At 47.4% G+C, this 23,448-nt stretch overlaps 1 protein-coding gene across 5 annotated transcripts in view; it reads left to right on the forward strand.

The window, feature by feature from the left end:
* LOC118097186 (uncharacterized) overlaps window positions 1-22,977 on the forward strand; it is a 57,808-nt gene extending 34,831 nt beyond the window's left edge. For 2 of the 5 annotated variants that reach the window (XM_060268313.1, XM_060268314.1), the window contains 18 exons: window positions 903-1,065; window positions 1,912-2,026; window positions 2,694-2,963; window positions 3,665-3,805; window positions 4,165-4,413; window positions 4,748-4,951; window positions 5,540-5,707; window positions 6,130-6,279; window positions 6,476-6,655; window positions 8,262-8,475; window positions 9,641-9,724; window positions 10,167-10,289; window positions 10,853-11,007; window positions 11,615-11,701; window positions 16,351-16,497; window positions 18,390-18,584; window positions 19,735-19,856; window positions 21,878-22,977. In XM_060268313.1, coding sequence (XP_060124296.1) covers window positions 903-1,065; window positions 1,912-2,026; window positions 2,694-2,963; window positions 3,665-3,805; window positions 4,165-4,413; window positions 4,748-4,951; window positions 5,540-5,707; window positions 6,130-6,279; window positions 6,476-6,655; window positions 8,262-8,475; window positions 9,641-9,724; window positions 10,167-10,289; window positions 10,853-11,007; window positions 11,615-11,701; window positions 16,351-16,497; window positions 18,390-18,584; window positions 19,735-19,856; window positions 21,878-22,121 — 3,011 coding nt within the window. In that variant the 3' untranslated portion in view covers window positions 22,122-22,977. Of the gene's footprint in view, window positions 1-902; window positions 1,066-1,911; window positions 2,027-2,693; window positions 2,964-3,664; window positions 3,806-4,164; window positions 4,414-4,747; window positions 4,952-5,539; window positions 5,708-6,129; window positions 6,280-6,475; window positions 6,792-8,261; window positions 8,476-9,640; window positions 9,725-10,166; window positions 10,290-10,852; window positions 11,008-11,614; window positions 11,702-16,350; window positions 16,498-18,389; window positions 18,585-19,734; window positions 19,857-21,877 lie in introns of those variants that run through there. The other 3 variants (XM_060268315.1, XM_060268316.1, XM_060268317.1) reach the window with 3 other exon arrangements.
* Window positions 22,978-23,448: the final 471 nt, after the last annotated feature.

The raw sequence follows: 23,448 nt of genomic DNA on the forward strand, positions 1-23,448 counted from the left end.
GGCCAGCTTAGGGGACCCAGAGCAGTTTAGTTTCAGGAACTGAGAGGCAGCTGCCCCATTGGCATTGGCTATCTGAGGCAGCTCTCTCTCTCTCTCTCTCTCTCTCTCTCTACCTAATAGTAGGACCAGTCCTGTTTGGATGGGAGGGGTATTTAACCCTTTGTCCCCACCACGGTTGCAATTTGCAGAAACAACCATTGGTACTAGTGGTTTATTTTTCAAGATAGCAGCTATGCAAAGGTAGAGATGCCACCTCAAATTTGGCCCATAGCCTCTCAGCTAATACACCAGCTGATGTAATTAAGCCCTTAGCTTAGCCCATGGCATGGACTACATCATCTGTTGCCTTTTCCATCCCCATTATCCAACTTTAGAGCAGGGATAAAATATAGGTCCTCAGGCCCGGGGGCCCTAGGCGGCCCTCTGGGCTTCTCTTTGTGGCCCTTGGGGCTTTCCTTCCCAGGCCACACTTCTTCCTGGCCCTGCTTTTTTCCTCCTTGCCCAGCTGGAATGTGTCCTTCAACTCTTGCTTGCCTGGACAGAGGATAGAGAGGAATGTTTGAGTGTAAGTGGAAACCAGCTTACTGTTCAAAGGTCAAATTTACCCTTGTTGGTCTGCCCGCTTTTACCTATGGCCCTGCCCACCAGTGGCCCTCAGAAGGAAATGTGGCTCTCAGGTTGAAAAAGGTCCTCACGGGTGCTTTAGAATATCAGCATTTTGGACCTGAAAGCCGTCACTTCTTTGGCTTAGGGCGGCTTTCTCACTTAACGCCACTGCCAAGCTGCTCCACGTTTGTTTGTAGACACCCTGCTCTACGCAGTGCTTACCCACCCAAAGAAACGGTGAATTTGATAAGCCTTCAAAAGTAGCATTCCTTTGACACCTCTCATTCCTCCTATAGGCTACTCATCCAGAAGCACTCTGAAGGTGTCTGAAGCTGCCGGCGAAGCGTTCCGGACCGAAACGAGGCAGGAAATGGCTCTTGCTGCAGCAACCCTCTCACCTGTGCCACCTTCTTGGGCCACACCAAACAGATCCCAGTTGTTGCAAGAAATCCATACCAGGTGAGATGCATGGGTTTTCCTCAAGCTCCAGGGCCCAGCACAAAACAGCCGGGGGCTGGGGGCCTTGGGCTACCTTTTAATGACACCCTTGCCATTGGCATAACCCTAAGATTTCCCCTCTTCATCACAAGCATCATACAGAACAGCTGAGCAAAACAGGGAGAGCTCATCCCTGAAAGGCCATAGGATAGTCAGTTTCTTTTAGGGAGGAGCCAACACACTGCTCAAGCCAACGGGGAGGCTGGGAAGGAGCTTACGGGTTACTACAGCACTGTGCTGTCTTAATTCTTCACGGGGTTGTGGTTATGATGCTTTTTCTTCTTGGCATTCAGTGTTTAGAATCATTGGGCTCTTAAGGCTCTTAAGCTCTGGGACAGCTCAATTGGTAGAGCAGGAGACTTAATCTCAGGGTTGTGGGTTCAAGCCCCGCATTGGGCAAAGGATTCCTGCATTGCAGGGGGTTGGACTAGAAGATCCTAGTGGTCCCTTCCAACTTTGCAATTCTATGATCAGAGGAGGTTCTGCTCTCCCACCCCCCTTGGCAAGTTCCAAGACTTCCCCAGCCTCCACTGAGGATCTTTGCTCTGCAGAAAATCAGTGGGGAGAACCAGCACCCATGCGCCCTCTTCCAAAGTGGCTGAAGTCAGGGGAGATAGGGAAGATCCATTCCTCCTCCAGTCCACATTCCCACTATTCAGCCTCTTCCTTTTGCTGCTTCCTCCTCCTGCATCGGTGCTTTTCAATCAACATCTGATCCCAGCAGCCCTTTGGGGCTCATGACAGCTCCTGCCTCTTCCTGCCATTCTCTCAGCAACTGGAGAATCAATTCATCTCTTTCTCACGCAGGATTTTCTTGGAGAAGCACGCCAGCGAGATGGTGCACCTTGAGCTGTCCTTGATGGCTGAGGAAATCAACATGATCTCTTGCTTTTGCGAATCCTCAAAGCTGAGGAAGGACCTGGTGAGAGAGCTGTTTGTCACAGAGGGGGCGATGGGCAAGAGACAGAATTTGCTTTATGGAGTTTCCTCCAGTAAATGAGATCTTTAAAGGTGGATGCTTGGCATTGATGCTCAACATCCAATTATCGGAAACGGTTGCATGCATCAAAAATGGTGCTTTGGTTCCATCCCCAGTATCTCCAGGTAGATTTGGAAAAGAACCCTGGAGAACAACTGTCAATCAGTGTAAAGTCTGGAAAAGGGATTGGGAGTCTGTGGCCTTCCAAATGTCGTAGGACTCCACCTTCTATTATCCTTGGCCAAGGGCCATCCTGGCTGAGGCTGATGGGAGTTGGAGTCCGAAAAGATCTGGAGAGCCAAAGGTTCCCCACCCCTGGTGGTTCCTCCACCCCAATAGCCTGGCCCTGAATAAGGCAGCTCCCTACATCCTGATGTCTTGACTGAAACCTAACAGCATGAAATCCAATTTCCTGATAAAGTCTAATTTACCAGTTTGCACTCTTGTTGAGCAATAGTGACTTCTTCAGGTCAGCAGCAAAGGCTGAAGAAGGTTCTTCCACTGCCACCTGAATGTTGATATTTTTAATATCTGTTTTGTGTTCGTTGATCCCTTTACATCGAGAAATTGACCTTATTGCCCTGTGCTGCCCATATCCCTGTATTTCCAGGGGATGACACGAAGGCATAACTTGGGAGCGGCCAACGACTGGGACAACCTCCTGAAGGAGCTGGCTGAGTATCACCAGCATGCTGAAGAAGAGCTTAGACAGCAGCACTGGGAAGAAATTAAATGTGCCGGGCTCAGCCCTGAGGAAAGAACCCTCAAAGACGGGGCTTTATTCTCTCTGGAAGAAATCCTGCAGAATCTTGCGTCGCTGGGTGCCGACCTGCAAAAAGCAGGACCCCCCTCTAGATTAGGCCTTGCAAAAGCAAACAGTGTGAGTTGCAGCTCCCGGGGTCCTGTGCTTTGCAGGCTCCTGTCTCCATTCCCTCTCTCTGTAACCTGTGTTATTCAATGACAAGCTGGTATGGATGCATTTGGCAGAGAGGTGGGTTGGGTTTGATTGGTGCATAGATATTATGGGGAGAGGGAAAGGTACAGAGACTTTGGGGAAAGGGCCATAGCTTAGCTGTAGAGCACATATATGAACAAATGCTTATCCCTACTGGGTTTCCCATTGTTGTAGCTCTAGATCCAGCACAGACAGCAAGACAAGCCTCGGTGCCTCTTCTTCTCAACCCAACGTTCTAGGCTGCTGGTCCTTTGTTCTTCTTGACTGGCCCACATACCTTGATAACACCACCTCTAGGTGGTCCAATTTGGACCAAGCTTCACATAACAAGGCAGATCCCTTACAGACTTGACTAGAATCATCAACTTAGCAAAGAGATTGGTCTGACCACTTTAGCAGTCCTTTATTCTTTGCAGAAACCCCATTCCAGGGAGACAAAAGCACAGGCTGGGTGTCCAAGGATGACATCGAAACTAAAATAAATATGTTTTTATATGTACTGGAAGCCACCCAGAGTGGCTGCCGAAACCCAGCCAGATGGGCAGGGTATTATTATTATTATTATTATTATTATTATTATTATCCCCCGCCAAAAAACAACAGCAAAGTTATATTTTGCTCTGCAGGAAACTCAAACTTTGGAGAGCAAGCTGGGCAGAGGCTCAGTGGCTCAGAAACTGCGAGCCACAGCAAGCAAGATAGTGAAGCAAGAAGCTATGAAGCAAATGTGGATACACAGAGTCCTGGATTGTTACAACCATCTCCAGGTACAGCCCAGCCTCTTATTTCAGAGGAAGGGCCATAGCTCAGTGACAGAGCACCTGCCTTGAATGCAGAAGGTCCTAGGTTCAATGGTCAACATCTCCAAGTAGGGCTGGGAGGGAACCTTCTCTGAAAATCTGGCTGCCTGCCAGTGTAGAGAATGCCGAGCTTGATGGACCAAGTGTCTGTCTCAGGCCAAGACAGCTTCTTATGTTCCTCCACCTCAATTCTCCTACTTTTAATGGGAAACTATATCCTGCATGCACTATCTTCATGAGTTGTTCTAACTTTGCTCAGTTGCAGCTCCTCCCATGGAGACACCACTGCTAACATTGGTGTGAATTTCTCTACCTTCTGCCCTAAGAGATGGAGCTGTCCGGAAGGCATATTACAGGTTCTGGACAACTTATGCTACACAGCTGCAGGGGAAATGGTGGCCTGTGAGGTGGCCCAGTCAGCTGAGCAACATCAGGTGGAGAGAGCGATGACCTTTCTCCAAAAGTCCTCTAAGGAAGGGGAAATACTTGTCTCATTCAAAGAAATGGATGAAGCTGAGCTGAGGAAGCTGCAGACACTGATCCAAATGGAACTGCAAGCACAGATAGAGGAAAAGGTACAGAAACTGTGCTACATTGGCCTGGCTGCATCCAGGTGTGCCCCAAACTCATGATTCATCTGTAACGTATCAGGGAAAGGCAACAGCTAGAGGTGGAACACCTACTCTGCATGCAAAAAATGTCACAGGTTCAATCCCTGGCATCTCCAGGTTGGGTATGTCCCTAGCCTAAAACTCTGATGAGCTGCCACCCATCAGAATAGACAACATTGAGCTAGATAGACTAATGGTCTGACTCTGCAATTATCCACACTTACCTGTACCTTTCTTCCACAATTCCCTTTATCCTTTGGGAAATGGTTCTACAAGGGTTTCTCAATGTTTCCTCCAGCTGGAAGCCAAAGAAATGGAAGCAATTCAGGAGGTGGCCAAGCAGACCCCAGGCCCTGCTGCTGCTGAACAGTTGGCGTATTTTCTTTTGACTCAGAGGCATCTACGGCAAACAGTCCTAGTATCAGAAGGTCTCTCCAGGCTTCGGAAAGCAGGCCCCAGAACGGCAGGCGATCAGAGCTCCACAGAAGACCTTGCTCAGGAGGTAGGAACATGTGTTCCTGCCAATGGACGTCTCTAAGATATTTTTGATAGTGGAGAAGAATGGCTGCCAAAATTGCAGCATTGTGCAGATATTACAGGTCAGCCAGCTACTCTGAGTGCTGGAAGACTGACAGGATGAAAAGCTGTCTTATATTTAGCCTCACCCAGCCTTCGGCAGTCATTTGCTCTCCAATTGTTTTGGACTGCAACTCCCATACATTTCAGCCAGGGGGCAGCCACTGGAAAGGCCCTGTCCCTCATTTGATTCAGCGGGGGGGGGGGGACACCCAGAGCAGGGCCTCCAAAGAAGATCTTAAGGTTCAGGTAGGTACATACAGGAGAAGGTGATCTTTCAGGTAGGCTGGCACCAAGTGGGTACCTTTGAATGTCAGTTGCAGGGCAGCAGAAAGCAGGGGAGGTCTGTTGCGTTCATGCCTTGCTTGTCAGCTTCCCAGAGGCTGAGCACAGTCGAAGGCAAGATTCTATGCTAGATAGGATGCACGCAGCAAAGCTCTTCTATTGCTCTTTTTAAACAAAATAAAAGAGGGTGGTCTTGATCCTATTGAATCTGGGCCTTTCTGTGTTTCAGGAACCGCTTGTGGATGAAGGGATGAAGGGCGTGGCTCAGCTGCTGAAGGGGGAAAAGCAGTATGAGGACTCCGTGCTGGAGCTGCAACACACAGCACAGATGCTGCAGTTGAGGGAGAGGCAATTTCAAGAGACAGTCGAAATGCTGAAAGCTCACTCCTTAGACAAGGTGACAATGAACTGACATTATTAAGATGCATTGAAATTACATCCTGCTCTTCCTCTCCAAGCAGCCCAGGGTAGCAAACAGACACTTTAGAAACAAAAAAACAAAGCAAAGACAGTTTTAAAAATATATCTAAAAACCATTAGAAGGTTTGCTCTTGCAGCTCAGTTCCTGTTTGCACTGGCTTGTCCTTGCTACCTCCCATAGCAGCCAATTTGTGTTATGCCATGCCCTCATGGTAGCCACTTTGAACGCTGCTCACAGCCTTTCCTCAAAATTCCAAGTGTGCCCACTGACCTGCAAAGACTCACAAGCCCTGCTTTAACAGTGACTATTTTTGCTGACTCCTCTGCTATTGTGCAGCCTAACCACTGCCTATATTTCCTATCTTTCTCTCTCGCTGTTTCAACGCGGCCTTCAAACAGCAGCGCCTGGAGGATGCTCACCAGATAGCCAGTGGACTGCAGGACTTCAGGCAGCAGAAAACCAGAGAGCTGGCAGAGCAGCTGAGAACTTGCCTGCTGGGCAGCCAGAAGGCAAAAGAGGGAACCTCGAGCAATCCCAGTCCACCCCAGGTAGGATTGCCATGGAAGCCATTGGTTTTCTGCAAGGAAGGTTCATTGGGAACATACGCACATGTTAACATTCAGATTTATCTCTTTTAAAAATGGGGGTGGGTGGGTTTGGGAGGTTGCCAAATGAGAAGAAGTAAATCACTTCTTGTTTCTTAAAAAAAAAAATTGAAAGTCATGGTTTCTTTCTGCCCTGCAGAGTGAAAGTCCTCCTCTAGAAAAAAAAGATAAAGGAGGAAAAGGAAAAGAGAAATGGGTGGATTCCCAAGAAGCTCGGTTGGTGGAGCTGGAGGAATCTTACCGAGAGCAAATATTGGAAGAGAAAGCAAAACTGGAGGATCAGCTGGAAAGAGGGGAAATGAAGAAGTGGTCAAAGCAGGTGGGAGCAGGAGGGCTGGCCCAAGACATGTTGGTATGGATCTCAGTCCCTCAAGAAGCAGCAATGGCCCCCAACTTGGATGGCTTTCAAAGAGGGTTAGACAAATTTATGGAAGAAGACAAGGCCCCCATCCATGGTGGGTAGCTTCTTCTTCCGGTGTCAGAGGCAATATGCTTCTGAATATCATTGGCTGGAAATCGCAGGAGGGGACAGCACTGTTGCACTCAGGTCCTGCTTGTTTGGTTCTGAGAAGAGCGATCTGGTTGGCCATGGCAAGAGGGTGGTGGATTAATAGGTAGACCTTTGGCCAGATTGATAGGTAGACCTTTGGCCAGAACAATAGGGCTGTTCATATGAGGCAAGGGGAAGGGTTCCATGTCTTGAGCAGACTAGCAACTGAATTTGATTTCAACAATGGTGAAGGGACAGCATCCATCACAACCCCTAATGGTAGCAGGCTAGCTAAAGTGGTGCAAGGTAAGCTGCTGGGTAGGCATGCGCCTTCCACTGCCTTCCCATAATCCCTCACCCTTCAGCATCTGCTGCCTGAGGCAACTGCCTCACTTTGCCTAATGGTAGGGCCAGCCCTGAGAGTTGCAAAAATGCATCACTTGCTCTGGGGTGGTGTGCAAAAAGGGGTTCTACCAAGTGCTTTTTTCTAAAAAAAAATGTTTAGGGGTACTCTCATTTTCCTACTCATATTGAAATACTGCCCCTCAATGAGGCCAAGCTTAGATTCACAAAATGTTTAGGGGTATGCGTACCCCCGTGTTCCCCCCCCCCCGAAAAAAAGCACTGGTTCTACCATCTGAAGATTTCAAAGGTGCCACTCAAAGCTGTTCAAAAGGAATTTGTGGCATGCCAGTCCCTGTGGCACTAGGGCAGCTGCATTGCAAATCAAAACTGATTTATTTATTTGCAGTGAAATCCTAAACAGGTCTACTTAGAAGCCCTATTGTATTCAGTAAGACTTACTTGTTGCACTAGTGGAAGCCAGCACAAAGATTCCTGCTAGCACAATGACGATTCCCCCCTCTTTCTCCAGATCTACTCTGGAGGGTTAGCAGAATCCACAGAACAGAACATGGGGTGCAGGGTGTAGAAAAGGGGAATTGGTCCATCAGCCAAAAAGAGATGCTTGTGATGATTGAAGAACCAGATGAGTGTGTGATACTGAATTCCTCCCAATAATAATAATTCCACATTTTAAGCAACATAATTGAACAATTACCTCTAAACAGTGTACATCAGGAAAACAACTAAGAACCACAAAAAGTAAATCATATGCTGAACATCCATGCATTAAAACGTGATGTAATTTCAGTATATAATCATAAACGGCTATTAACACACAAAAAGCTGTAACAAAACAAACACGGTAAAACTATCACCACTCTAACTGTCATGCATAGGAGACAACTCCTAGGAGCTGAGGTTCCTTCACCACCCCAATAAAACATTTGAGGGGGCTGGCCTTCCTCCAAAGTGGATGAACATTGCCATTCAAATGGTGTCCGTGCACCACATCATGTGATCGATTATGTGGGGTGGGGCTTACCTGGGCACCCCAATATTTTATTCAAGTTGGCACCCTTATTCTTGTTAGAAACTGATCAGAGAACATGATGAGACAGTGACCTTCCTGGACAAGGCGTTTCGCCAAGATATGCACAAGCTCAGAGGGAGGATGGAGAAAGATCAAAAGAGAAAATACTCAGGTCAAGAAGACGGAAATTCTCTGACTTCTGAAGCTGCCTCTTTGCCGGGGCAAAACCAGCCCAGCCTGGCTGAAGACAGAGTTCTCTCCCTCTTGACAGAAAGTAAGTCTGCTTGGCAGCTAGCAGAAAGTTAAGCCAGCTTTGTCACTCATCCATGGCCCAGGGAGCACTTTCAAAATAACAACACCCAGTGATTGAAGCTGAGGCTTCAATCACATAAATGGAGAGGCCTTTGTTGGTTGCTAGCAAAGCTGATGATTTCGGAGTTGCTGTCTCAAACCAACAGCCACATCTGAGGTTTGTTTACTTGGGCCATGTTAATGCCATACATTTTAAACACTATGATACCACTTTAAACAGCCATGGCTCTTTAAAGAGAATTATGGGAGCCGTAGTTTGCTAAGGGTGCTGAGAGTTGCTAGGAGGTGCCTAGTCCCCTCTCCCCTGAGCTACAATTTCCAGAGAGGTTTAAAAAGAACCCCACAGGGATCTCTGGAAATTGCAGCTCTGTGAGAGGACTAGGTACCTCCTAGCAACTCTCAGCACCCTTAGCCAACTACAGCTCCCATAATTCTTTGGGGAAATCATGTCTATTTGAAAGTATGGTGTAAATGTGGCATTGGTCAAGGAATCCTACGGGGTCCTAGCCATTTCCAGAGCAGCATGCTGAGCCCTATCCAGAACTGCTCTCTCTCTCTCTCATTCTCAATATATCAGTTTCGGTTTCTCTGTTTTTCTATTCTTAAGTTCAGTTCACCTTGTTTCCACATCAGTATGCAAATTAGTCAGCAAAAAAAATCTGCACGAAAATATGAGTGCATTTTTCGGCACATTTTTTAGAGACATAAGAAGTTGTTTAGCTCAGTATTACCTACACTGACAGGCAGCAGCTATCCAGGATTTCAAGCAAGAAGCATTTCCAGCAATACATGGAGATGCTGGGATTGAATTTGGGATCTTCTGTATGCAAAACCAGTGCTCTACTAGTAAGCTACAGCCCTTCCCCTGGTAGTTTTTTCCTAATATATATGTGCATGCTTTTCCCGTAATATCAGCCTTACGCAAGCTTTTTTGATGCTGTTTTTGATTGGGAAATGGCATCCTCAAGTTTGGAGGGGTGTGAATCTTGAGGACAGTTGCATTAAGAAGAGAAACAAACCATTTTCTTCCCCACCCCAAAGAAAGGAGGGTTGGCAGGGATGTGAATATGTCTACACCATTCTTTGCCTTAGATCACACTAACTAGATTAATGCTCCTCCCTTGCAGATCTCAAGGTCTTGAAGCAAACTGAACTCCTAGTGAGCTTACGAACCACCCTGCTGAATCCTCGGTTCACAGCTCTTCTGTCTGGTAAGGCTTGCAAAGTGATTGTTGTCACATCATCTGATGCTACGTCATATTTTTGCAAAGGATAGAAGGCTCCTATGCACACTGGAACGAGCTATATTAAATAAATAAATACTTTATTGTCACTGTACCACTTGTTTACAGTGAGATTAAACGAGCCCCACCCCCCACCCACCTCACAATCTCTCAGTCCTTGTCTCACTCTGGGTGCTGTCGTACGACCACCAACCCCGAACGTCAGCTGCAAAGTTACTGTCTTCCATTCAGCAGCCTCACGGCCCATGAGTAAAAACTGTTCTTTAACCTGTTGGTGCGGCTTATCATGCTTCTATATCGCCTGCATGTTAGTTATGAAATGCACCCTGTGAGTAGCCAAACTTGGCGCACACACACACAAAAACCACCCTGCCAACAAGCAATGTGAATTCTCTTCCCGTTTGTGTAGATAGCAATGGAGCTGGTGGTATGACATCTTCCAAGCTCCTTGCTCTTCTGAAGGATGTGAACTGCCAAATCCAAAAGTGTGCAGCGGCGGTTGGACTGCTGGATGTCCATCGTCCGGAATATGGTAATTCCTTGCACTCTCTGTTCTGCTTTCAGTAGACAAAGGCTTCAGCACCATGGAGAGGTTCTTTTCTGGAGGGAGGCTACTGGATCAACAGCTTGATTGGGGCCTTGCTTCATTGCCTTTGAAGATATAACAGCTGTTCTTGCTCTCTACCCCACCCGATCCCTCTGTCTGTCTGTCTGTCTGTCTGTCTGTCTGTCTCTCTCTCTCTCTCTCTCTCTCTCTCTCTCTCTCTCACACACACACACACACACACAATATAGCTACAACACCCCTTTTACTCTTGTGTCTTATCTCTATGGCCTTCTCTTTCTCCTCTCTGCTGCCCACTTCCTTCTCAAACCATCCCAAATTCTTTTCACATCAGTACAAATCAAGTAATTCATGAACACTTGATGTGCATCCTTTTATCCTTAAAAGCAGTATTTTATTTTTGTCTCTTTTGCTGTAATTGAGGGACTTTGAAATGCATCCGCCTATATTGTACAGACAAGCAAAAGTAATTAAAATGAAATACCCAAGAGAACAAATGTATTTTGGTTCATGTTTGGTTTTCCTTGCAGATAAAGTAAATTCTTTTCAGGATATAATGGACACTCAGATGGTCCCTAAATCCAGAGATCTTGTCCCTCTGCTCACATCAACCCTTTCTGCAAGGGAATTTGTCGTGTACCAATACGGAATGGTGATCCTGAAATTCCTCAGGCCTCATATTGGTGTAAGTGTTCACAAGGTTTTTCAGGGAAACAGTCCCATGAAGTGCACAAAATGCTAAGCTTTGCATGGAACCCAGCAATTTGAGCAGAATCTTGGGGGAAAAAAGATTGGGTTTTAATGGCTCTGGACTGAAACATATGCAGAGGAATAAAACCGTCTTCTACTCATGCTACTTTTCTACCTCCCCACCCCAAGAATTCCAAAAGCAAGAAAAGAGCAACAATGGTGCTATTCGTTTAAATCACTGTCTTCCTTGCTGTCCATCACTCCACGTGGCTCCCAGTTCACATCACTCTCTCCCTAAAGACGTTACAGTATTCCTTTTCGTCTGCAAGTTCTGTGAGCTTCAGCCCCTCTGTGGTGTATTGCAACAACGGAAAACCTCCCCCAAAGAAATGGCCAAAGTAGCCCTCCGAAACATTGAGCAAAGTGGTTTGATTTCATGTCTGTAATTAAAGAATGGGCAGATTGAATGTGAGGGATGTTTTGTATTTGAGAAACGGGCAGCCTTATTCTAAATTTTGATTAGATGTGGCTTGTGCTTTGGACGTACATTGCACCAGAGAGGCAAAGCATATCCATAACAGATTGTTTTCTTTCAATGTTAGGCACCAGAGATTGATCTGTGCATTGCTTCCAGCATTCCTTCCAGCAACACACCAGGAAACGCCTTCCGGAACTCTTTCCATTATCAGGTACATCCTCTTGACAGAGGGAATCTTCCCCAAAACAAAACGAAGAAAAAATGCCCCATGTAAATGAATGTATGGACCTTCCTTACATCATGTCAGACCACTGGTCCATCTAGGGCAGGTGTGGGGAACCTCAGACCCAAAGGAAAAGTGTCCAGGCCTCTCTATCTGGCCATGGGACTCTAGCTGCCAGGCACTTGGAAGCGCCCCACAATGAATTTTGACATGTGGGAGGGACAACTGGCCTGCCAATCATGTGGTGTCACATTGTTGACATACTGTAGTTGACATGTGGATTGTTCTGCCCACCTGTCAAAGGTGGCCCTTAGGATAATAATAATAATAATAATAATAATAATAATAATAATAATAATAATTTTTATTTATACCCCGCCCTTCCCAGTCAAGACCGGGCTCAGGGTGGCTAACAACAAATAATATCAACACAAATATAAAAGAAACAATTCAGTTAAAACAACAGAATAATACAATGTTAAAATTCAATTTTAAAATTAAAAATCTACGAATAAGATAAAACCATTATAAATAAAACCTTAGGGGAGGGTAACCGTGGGGTCAGACTGCGTCAGTCCGAAGGCCAAACGAAACAGCTCTGTCTTGCAGGCCCTACGAAAAGATGACAAATCCCGCAGGGCCCTAGTCTCCTGGGACAGAGCGTTCCACCAGGTCGGGGCCAGTACTGAGAAGGCCCTGGTCCTGGTCGAGGCCAGCCTAGCCACCTTGTGACTCGGGATCTCCAATATGTTATTATTTGTGGACCGTAATGTCCTCTGTGGGTCATACCGGGAGAGGCGGTCCCGTAGGTACGAGGGTCCTAAGCCGCATAAGGCTTTAAAGGTCAAAACCAGCACCTTGAACCTGATCCTGTACTCCACCGGGAGCCAGTGCAGTTGGTAAAGCACTGGATGAATATGATCCCGCAGCCGGGACCCCGTAAGGAGCCTCGCCGCGGCATTCTGCACCCGCTGGAGTTTCTGGGTCAGTTTCAAGGGCAGCCCCGCGTAGAGCGAATTACAATAATCAAGCCTAGAGGTGACCATCGCATGGATCACTGTGGCTAGATCAGGTTGAGAGAGATAGGGGACCAACTGCTTAATGCGGCGGAGATGGAAAAATGCCACCTTGGCTGTGGTTGCAACCTGTGCCTCCATGGAAAGGGAGGCATCCAAGGTTACCCCCAAGCTCTTGACAGAAGGGGCTGACACTAATTGGGCCCCAGCGAAAGATGGAAGTTGGCCCCCCCGCCCCATGTCATCCCGACCCAGCCAGAGGACCTCTGTCTTCGAAGGATTTAGCTTCAGCCGACTCCCACGTAGCCATCCAGCAACAGCTTCCAGGCACTTGGTCAATGTGTCCGGGGCCGAGGCAGGACGGTCATCCATCAACAGATAAATCTGGGTGTCATCAGCATATTGATGACAACCCAGCCCAAAACTCCGGACAATCTGGGCAAGGGGGTGCATGAAGATATTAAAAAGCATTGGGGAAAGGATTGCACCTTGCGGGACTCCACACACCAAGGAGTGCCGCGGTGACAACCCCCTCCCTAGCGCCACCCTCTGTCCCCGACCTGAGATAAAGGAACGCAGCCATTGTTGGACTGTACCCTGAATCCCCACGTCGGCAAGGCGGTGGTCTAAAAGCTCATAATCGACCATGTCAAAGGCGGCTGACAGATCTAGAAGAATCAGCAGCCCCGACCCGCCTTGATCCAGCTGTTTACGGAGGTCATCTGTTAGGGCGACCAGTGCTGTCTCGGTCCCGTGGCCGGGACGAAAGCCGGACTGGAATGGATCTAAAGCCAATGTTTCATCCAGAAACCTACCGAGCTGTTCGGCAACCGCTCTTTCAATTATCTTACCCAAGTATGGAAGATTTGAAACAGGGCGATAATTGGATAGATCTAGCGGATCTGACGATGCTTTCTTTAAGAGCGGACGCACCACTGCTTCCTTCAACTCCTCTGGGAAAGTCCCTGAACTGAGAGACAAGTTGATAATCTCAACCAGGGGGCCCCGTACCTCGTCTGGACACGCTCTAATCAGCCAGGACGGGCAGGGGTCTAGGGAGCAAGTGGTGGGCCTCCCAGCCTGGAGGAATCTGTCTACATCAGCGGGGAGTATGTGGTCGAAATGGTCCAATACTAAACTCGAAGACAGTCGAGGGGCCTCTAGTTCCGCTATTGTATCAAAATTGGCAGAAAGGTCACGGCGAAGTGTCAAGACTTTCTCCGCAAAAAAGCTCGCAAATGCCTCACAGCTATGGGTCGAATTTGTGCTTAAATTTGACTGATCCTCAAGGGTTGTTAGAGACCTGATTGTTCGAAAAAGTTGTGCCGGGCGAGAGCTAGCGGATGCGATGGAAGCTGAGAAGTAAGACTTCTTTGTGGCTTTCACCGCCATCTCGTAGGTTTTCATAAGCGACCTATAAGATGTTCTTGAGGCTCCGTCACGAGTATGCCGCCATACTCGCTCAAGCCGTCTGAGGTCCCGCTTCATTTTCCGAAGTTCCTCGGTGAACCAAGGGGCCTGGTTTCGGCGGGGTTGCAGAGGGCGCTTAGGTGCGATCTCATCAATGGCCGCCAAGAGCCGGTTATTCCAGTTCTCGACCAGCTCATTTAACGAGCCACCAGGGGGAGCAGGGTCCCGTAAAGCCTGACGGAATCTATCAGGATCCATCAGCCTTCGCGGACGAGCCCAAATCGGCTCACCACCCAAGCGGGGCAGAGGCGGTAAGTCAATCCTGGCTTTCAGAGCGTAGTGATCAGACCATGGCACTTCCATAATTGGGGACATGATCACATCTATACCTGCACCAAAAATCAAATCCAGCGTGTGGCCTGCTTGGTGTGTGGGACCCAAAACAAACTGGGAGAGCCCTAATGTCGCCATGGAAGACACCAGGTCCGGAACCCGTGAGGAGGGGGTGGCATCGGCATGGATGTTGAAGTCCCCCAAAACCAATAAGTTAGGGAACTCCAAGGCCCAGCCGGCCACCACCTCCAACAGGTCCGACAGGGTGGCTGCTGGTGCGCTGGTTGGTCGGTACACCAGCCAGACAGCCAAGCCCTCCTTGGTGCCCCACACTAGGCCAACACATTCAATGCCGGTGATTGATGGTGATGGCAGAGCCCTGAAAGAGCAATCCTCCCGGATTAACAACGCCACCCCTCCCCCCCGACCCACAGTCCGTGACTGGTGGAGGACGGAGAACCCAGGGGGTGTTATTTCATGTAATGCAACTACTTCACCTTCACGTACCCAGGTCTCCGTCACACAAGCCAGGTCAACCCCCAGTGAGATAAAAAAGTCTCGCATAGTGGCGGTTTTATTGCCTATGGACCTGGCATTGCACAACACCAGTGACGGAGGTGGATAATCCCTGCTCACCCTACCCTCGTCCCTCGGGATGGGGCGTAGATTGGAAGGGATTCGAGCATCACCACATCTCAAAACCCTTCGTCTGTGAAATCTACCCCCACCACCATACCTCCCTCGCCCATCGACAGTGGTGATCCCTAGCCCCGTGTCAGCGTCCTCCCCAAAGGAGTGATGTCCCTTCAATAACAGATCTGCCCTAGGCCCAGTCTCTTGAATAGGAAGGATATAATGATGATATGTAGAATCGGATGGACAGACATGAGATGAGACCAAATACAGGGTGCAGGTCCCAGCACCAAAAAGTTTCTCCACTCCTTAAAGTATGGAATTCACTCCCACTAGAGGGAATGTTAGCCAGCAACTTAGCAAGCTTTAAAAGGGTATTAAAAAATCCCTGGGTGATATCACTGGTTGCTAGTTGTTGTGGTGATGTCCTCCTGTCAGGCTTCGGGGAATTGGATCCCTCCCCTGGTGGCAGTAAATAAGCAGATCAAACGAAAGGAGCGTTCTTACCAGGTAAGTTCTTTAATAATCACAGTGAGAGACAAAGGAACACATCTCTCTCTATAAAAAGGGCATTGCTCCCAGTAAAGGTTCATCCTCTCCATCCCCATTAATCTACGCCACTCCTATGTTGGGTAATCTGAGTTTGTTGCCGCTGCACTTTCTGTTCTATCACTCTCATAGTCTGTCTAGTCTTAGGGGAAGGGAGGTCAGGGAAGCATTCTAAAGACAGTGAATCTGCCAGCTGTCTCTCTCCTGGTGTTTCCTCTTCTAGCTGTTCCTCACCCAGTATTTCCCAGCTTTTCTCCTCTGGACTATGCCTCTCTGCAAACCACTGTTCTAAATCAATACTGTCCTCCTGCCATTGGGAAGGTTCAGAAAGCAGGGAGTGCTGCTCCCACCATTCCTCAGTCCAGTCCCTGACACCTCCTCCGCTATTGGAGACAGCGTGCCTCTGAAAACCAGTCACAGGTGAGACAGTGCAATTGTGGCCACCTCCTGCTTGCAGGCTTTCCATAATGGGCATCTGGTTGGCCAGCCAGATGGGCCTTTGAGTCAGGCTCTTCTTATGAATTCTGAGAAAGGAAAGAGGGAGAGGGGGAGAGAGAAAGAGATAGGCGCAGAAGATTGGAGAGCTTTATAAGTATCAAAAGCCTGAAGGCGAAGGACCTGGAGCTAAAAGCATCAGTCCTCAGTCTCTCCCATTTGTATCTATTTATTTAAATGTTGTCTTTTTGCCTTCCTTAGACTCCTGGCAACAAACTGTTTGTTCTAAGGGAGTGCTTGAGTTGTGTGGGCAGCTTTATCCTGCTTCTTGTGCACTGCCTGGCCCACATCACTGCCGAAGACCTCCGCCAGGATTCCAGCCCAGCTTTTCGGAGGCTCTTTTACCAGGTACAAAGCAGTCATCCCTCACTGTAAATCCATGGACACTTAAAGGGCATGGTAGTTAAAGGTTGGTGGTGTTCCGGGTGAGACTCCATGCGTGAGCAGACTGGGAAAGAGCAATGTGGTATCCATCTGTGAATTCTTGTCATGGAGAAGCTAGTAACAGTTTTCCCCGGATCCACGCAAAGAAAACTGGGACTAGAGCCTCAGAGAACTGTACCACTGACCTGCTGTGCCCAGGGTCGGTGTGTCATTTCTGTTAATAGATAGAATTTATATGCAGCAGCAGAAGCTAATATTAGTTAAATGAATCCTTTACTTGGGGCACACCCTCAGTTGAACAGTATTCGGACTGACACTTTGTATAAAATAAGAAAGCTTGTGTTTATTAAAGGAAGTACATTCTGGATAGGAAAGCATTCTATAGCCCTAGCTAACTGTCTGTTTGGAGAAGCAAAGCAGCCATGCTTTCCCCTTTGTTCTCAGAAGATAGATCCAAGATGACCTCTTGTCTTGAGGTCCAGAGAAATAATGGGAGGAGGAGCAGGAAGCTATAAACAGGATGCAACCTAAGACATATCAGTCTAAACATCGGAGAGATAAAGAAAAGTCAGTGCATGGATAGTCACAGGGATGGTTTGGGGTCTTCACCCATGCAAACCCCTCTCAGCGAGCTGAATTGCACCCAAGCTTCCAACAATTTCCATGTGCATCTGTATGAAAATCTGCAAGGATTTTGGTGTACTGCTTCCTTCCTAGCCCCTCTCTGTGTTTAATTAAATAAGCAGAGACAGGAATTCAGAAAACCAAGCAGGGTTGCTGTTAATCTGGGCCCTGCCAGGCCTGTACAGGCACACCTCATTTTATTGTGTTTTGCTTTATTTTAGTTTGCAGATACAGCTTCTTACAAGGACGTGGGTGCAGCTGCAGGTTGCCTGCCCGGTGTCTTGTGTGTGTGTGTGTCCACCACCCACCCCCACTACTCCTCTTCTCCAGTGGATCTGGAGCCAGGCTTTCCCCTTTCCACCACTATAGATTACAGAAAAGCGTAAACATAACTTTTCATTGGAAAACACAAAAATGTGTGTGAGACTCACTCTGTTGCAATATTCAGCTCATTGCAGTGGAGCCAAACCCACAATATCTCTGAGGTATATGCATCACACCCAGGGGTTACGGTGTGCACACAGTAGAACAGCCACAATGGGTGAAAATGGATTGTGCGTGTCTCTTCTGCAGAAGCTGCTTGGACCTTTATGCATATATTATGCCCACCAGTGGAAGTTGTAGGGGCTGCTTTTACATACTCTGTTGTGCACATTCCCTTTAGCCTGCGCCACAATTCCCAGTGCCTTTTAGTGCCTGCCACCTAAATAATTTTTTTTAACACTTTAAAATATCTGCACTTCCTCTGCCACTGTCCTCTGGTCCCTGACCTGGACCAGGTTCCAGCCCAGCTCAGCCAAGGCACAAAATGTTTGAAATCCACAAGCCCACTACTGAGATTGGTCACGTTGACGATGTGCTATTGATTCACCAGAATTTAAGGTGAATTTAAGAGCCCTAATTGATCTGGACCCAATGAGGTGTCTGGATTAATTTTCCAGGCAACCAGAAGTACATCCAGGAATTTGCTTCCAGCTCTGCTATGCTCCGATGAGTGATTTGCCTGCACCATGAAAATAGCGGCAAGGGATTCTTTGAGACCAACAGATTCAGCTTTCCATGAAAAGTTATTCTGATAATTTTTCTTCCCCCCTCCTACCCTTCCTTCATATTTCTCTTAGTTTTTGCTACCTTGAAATAATGTGCATTAAGCATACTTAAGGAGAGGGTGCAATATATATATATATATATATATTTATATATTAACGATATTATTTATCATTGCATCTAAGGCACTCAAGGCTTGCCTGGGTGAAATGTTCTCTCTCAGGCTTCAGACATCAGCAGTTCTGGAGGACAGTAAATCCGCTGCAATGATGATTAACGAGGCTTTTCTGAAGGGAGAGGGGCTCGCAGATGAGAAAATAAATCTCCTTTCAGGGCTCTTGGATGCCAAAGTGAAGCCTTCTGCAGACTTAGAGGAGGAGGTAATTCTTCTCTCTCTCTCTCTCTCTCTCTCTCTCACACACACACACACACACACACACACACACACACACCAGTCCACTCTCCAACCCTTCCCCTTGTGCCACCCGAGAGAGAAAGACTGGTTGCTTCTCAGTCAAGAGTGAAGAAGGCTGGGATAGCCCCGGACAGCTTCATTATATGTTTATGGATTTGCAAGGGGGGGTTGCAAAAATATATATACAGTGTTACCTCTACTTACGAATAACTCTACTTACGAATGTTTCTACTTACGAATGGAGCTCCGTCTGCCATCTTGGATGCGGTTTAGATAGGGTTGCTTCTACTTACGAATTTTTTCTCCCAATGCATTCCTATGGGATTCGACTTACAATTTTTTTTTGACTTACAAATGTGTGTTTGGAACGCATTAAATTCATAAGTAGAGGTACCACTGTATACTGTATTTTTCCATGTATAAGACTAGGTTTTTTTCCCCTAAGAAATAATGTCAAAAATTAGGGGGCGTCTTATACACAGATACATGTTCTCTCCCCCCCCCCATTTTCTTAAATCTGAGTCCCCCCAAATAGGGGGTGTCTTATATATGGGAGCGTCTTATAGATGGAAAAATACGGTATGTTGCAGCATGGAGCAATTCCTGTTCAAGCTTCCAGCCGGCTGTGTCCTTTCCCAGGATATTCTATTCCCCCATTTCCCCTCCCCAGTTTTCTGTGCCATCCCCAAAGCAGCAAGTCAGCATGCTACTTTTAAATGATCACAAAGTCTTAAAAAGCCAAATTCACATACAAAGCCACTAATATCTAGCAAAGCTACAAAACAGAAGGTGGGATATTTATTGCCCTGCAGTTGCTGTAGTGTAGTTGAACTCCAACTCCCATCAGTATCCAACAGGTCAGTCGATCATCAGGGATGATAGAAGTTGTAGTCCAACAATACCTGGCCATGGCTCCCTGTCCTTGACATGCAGCACATGCAACCAGCAGAGAAGTCCCCACCTGCCTGCATAACTCCTCCAGGTGTACCCAATAGCACCTGCTGCTTTCCATGTAGAATTCTAGGGTTGGAAGGTCCACCAAAGGTCACCTAACCCCCTGGATGCAACACTAGAGAAGCAAATTCATTAATGGTCATCTTGCCTTTCTTTGCAAGCATGAGAGCCTCTTGCTTGATGTGGATTTCGATGACTCGCTCAGAAGCAAACTGCCCGGAAAGAAGAAGGATTGTTATTCCCACATCTTGCCCAGCAGCCAGGAGATTCTCCCATCGACAAGGTGAGAGTGGTCCAAGTCACAAGTGGTGGTTGATGACAATGTACTGAAAACAGGTGGGTAGTCAACCTGGGACCCTCCATACATTGTTGGGTTGCAAATCCCATCATCCTTGACCATTGGCCATGCTGGCTAAAGCTGATGGGTGTTGGAGCCAAACAGGAACATCAGGAGGGCACCATATTGGCTGTACTAAAGGAAACGAATTGTGTGTTGCTGCTTGCCTCCATCGCAACCCTGTCTTGCTTGCTTTCAACTCATACGAGGTCTTGCTCTGTGGAAGTGCAACACACCTTGTACCTTGGTCAGTCTGGAATCCCAGAACCAGCAGCATGAGGCTGGTGGAGAACTGTGGCATGCATCCTGCAGGTGTTTTTCTCCAGTGCTTCAGACGTTGCACGCATTATTATTATTGTCATTATTTATTAAATTCATATACTGCCCTTCATTCGAATATCACAGGGTGACTGAAAACATAAAAATAAAAACACAAAATATATAGCATAATAACACAAAAACAATGCCCCCCCAAAAAGAAAGACATTTAAAAGGCCATAGATTGTTTAATCAACTAAAGGCCTGGTTGAAGAGTTCACCTGGTGCCCAAAGCTATGTATTGAAGGTGCCAGGTCAGCCTCCCTGGAGAGAGCATTCCACAAACTGGGAGCCACCGCAGAAAAGGCCCCTTCTCATGTTGCCGCCCTCTGGGCCTCTCATAAAGAAGGCACATGAAGAAGGGCTTCACAAGATGATGGCAGTGTATGGGTTGGTTCGTATGGAGAAAGGTGGTCCCGAGGTATTGCAGTCCCGAGCCACTTAAGGCTTTATAGGTCAAAACCTGCACTTTGAATTGGATCCAGATACTAATCGGAAGCCAGTGCAGTGCAGTGTAGACACTTAAGGTCTAGTTTGCTTAGCCAAACTGGGTTTTGTGAAGATGTCCAAACCCAGCCCAGCGGATTGTGAAACGGTTGTTGTTGCCATTTTAGCTATAGTTTGGCATTTTGTCTTACCCCAACTTCCTTGCATAGCCATAGTTCATTTGTCCACTCCATCTGCAATGCTCACCAAGTTGCTTGTCTGTGAGACAAGCCATAGTTCATTGAACAAAATGCTTAAAGCAAACCATGGCTTAGTGTTATGTGTCAGTGCATTCAGTGTCTCAGTCATCTGTACAACAACCTTCAAAAGTAGGCCAATATTGCAGGTAATGAGGGCAGGAAGAGAGCAGCTGAGCAACGGCAACCAAAGGCTAATGGAAAGCGTGAAGTCGGGAAGATAAGTCTCCGAAGTCACTTCCACAACATGCATTTATATCTTGTGGCTTCCCATAGACTCCTGGGAACTGTAGTTTGTCAATGGTGTTGTAACCTGTAGCTCTGCAAGAGGTGGACCACAATTCCCAGGATTCTTTAGAGGGCAACCATGACTATAAAAGTATTGTAAATGTATGGGTGTGGATATGGGTTGAATTACTACACAGGATGCACAAAGGCCTGTCAGGAACGTGCCCCCCCCCCAAGCACACCGGGAGAGTCAGCCTTGGAAACTGAGCTGAGCAAGGAAGAGGCTGTCTCTGTAGATGAGAGTTGTTTGTCTGGGGCCCCTCCTCTCCAGGGAAGAAGTGATTAGTTCCCAAGGGGAGGAGGAGTTGGATGTCGGCCAAGGCATTGCCAGGCAACCAGCAGATAAGACAGTGTCGGAGGCTGAGGCTTCTGAGGAAGAGGTAGCTCAGCCCTGCAGTCCTAAAATGAGGAGATTAGAGAGGCTCCAAGAGCAACGGAAGGGAAGGAGACGAAAAGTGGGATTTTGGTGTTCTTCCTGTTGGGGAAGGAACGATGAGTCAGACTGAGCAACTAGATTAATGAGAGCAAGCAGATCGCCATGCTCTGAATGTGTTTATTCTTTTTTTAATTAAAAAAACTTTTATAAAACTGGTGGAGAGTCTTCGCTGCTTTATCAGGCTGCTCGCTTGGCCAGAGATCATTATAAGGCCTGACCTGACCCTTCCTCCCTTTCAATAGCTCACAGGCCAGCAGTTACCCCCACACCACCCCTGAAGCAGCAGCAGACAAGCTGGATGTGCTCAACGAGAAGCTGGTAACACTCCTGCAAGAGGAGGAAGAGTGCGTCTCCAGGAGCGGAGCTGGTGGAGCTTCATTGTTCGATGAGCTCAAGGCCATCGGCTTGGAGAAAGACTCTCTGCTGAAGGAAATAAAAGCCCTGGAAAGGAAAGTGGCAGAAGCCAAGAAGGGGAGGCCGGAATGAGTCTGTGGAGTCTTAGAAAAGCAATAGGGGAAGGAGGGAAAGAGGCAACAAGTTAGGATGGTGCCAGCAAGAAGACTGAAGGGGATGCCCATGGCTTTTTTTCAGGGGGAACTCACGGGAACCCAGCTTCAGCACCTCTCAGGTGGGCACCATTGTCATTTTAAGAGAACGAGGTTCATGGTGAGTTCCGGCATCTCTTTTATCCTAGAAAAATAGCACTGGAGATGCCTAATCGCCCCCAAATGCTTGACTTGACATAGCTGCCTGTTTTCTCTCCCTCTACCCCAATGTACATCTGCAACAAGTCATGTAATGTCAGCTTCCAGCTTAAGCCAAGGATAGCAAGAGTCCGTCGCAAGGACATGATTAGCAAAGGACTCCAGTTCTCAATACAATTGGTTAGTTATGGCGAGGCCCACACAAACACAGTAAGGCTGGTAAAGACCATTCCTGAGGCAATGTGTACATAAAGGTAAAGGGACCCCTGACCATTAGGTCCAGTCGTGACTGACTCTGGGGTTGCAGCGCTCATCTCGCGTTATTGGCCGAGGGAGCCAGTGTACAGCTTCCAGGTCATGTGGCCAGCATGACAAAGCCGCTTCTGGCGAACCAGAGCAGCACACAGAAACGCCGTTTACCTTCCCGCTGTAGCGGTACCTATTTATCTACTTGCACTTTGACGTGCTTTCGAACTGCTAGGTTGGCAGGAGCTGGGACCAAGCAACGGGAGCTGACCTGGTCGTGGGGATTCGAACCACGGACCATTTGATCAGCAAGCCCTAGGCTCTGTGGTTTAACCCACAGTGTCACCCACGTCCCACACATATGTACATACCCTACAATATTTCTCCAATGAAAATAGGGACATTAATAATAATAATAATAATAATAAATAATAATAATAATAATAATAATAATAATAATAATAATAATAATAAAGATAATAATACCCTGCACATTTCACTGGGTTGCCCCAGCCACTCTGGGTGGCTTCCAACACATATAAAAACATAACAAAACATTGAACATTTTAAAAAAACTTCCCTATACAGGGGTGCCTTCAGAGGTCTTCTGAAAGTTGTATAGTTACTCCTTTGCTCACAGGGTCACATAACTCCACACTCTCCAACATTTGTCGGATAGGGACGTCCTAAGGAAAAGCGGGACATCCCAGGATCAAACCATGAAAGCAGGATGGCTTCTGTAGATTCGGGACTGTCCCTGGAAAATAGGGACACTTGGGGGGTCTGTGCTTAGTGGGAATCTGTGATTAAAAGGGAGATTGGAGGGAGGTGCCACCTTTTGCGATTTGCAGGTGAAAACACTG

Source organism: Zootoca vivipara, chromosome 15 (genome assembly GCF_963506605.1).
Source record: "Zootoca vivipara chromosome 15, rZooViv1.1, whole genome shotgun sequence".
Classification (NCBI taxonomy): Eukaryota; Metazoa; Chordata; class Lepidosauria; order Squamata; family Lacertidae; genus Zootoca; species Zootoca vivipara.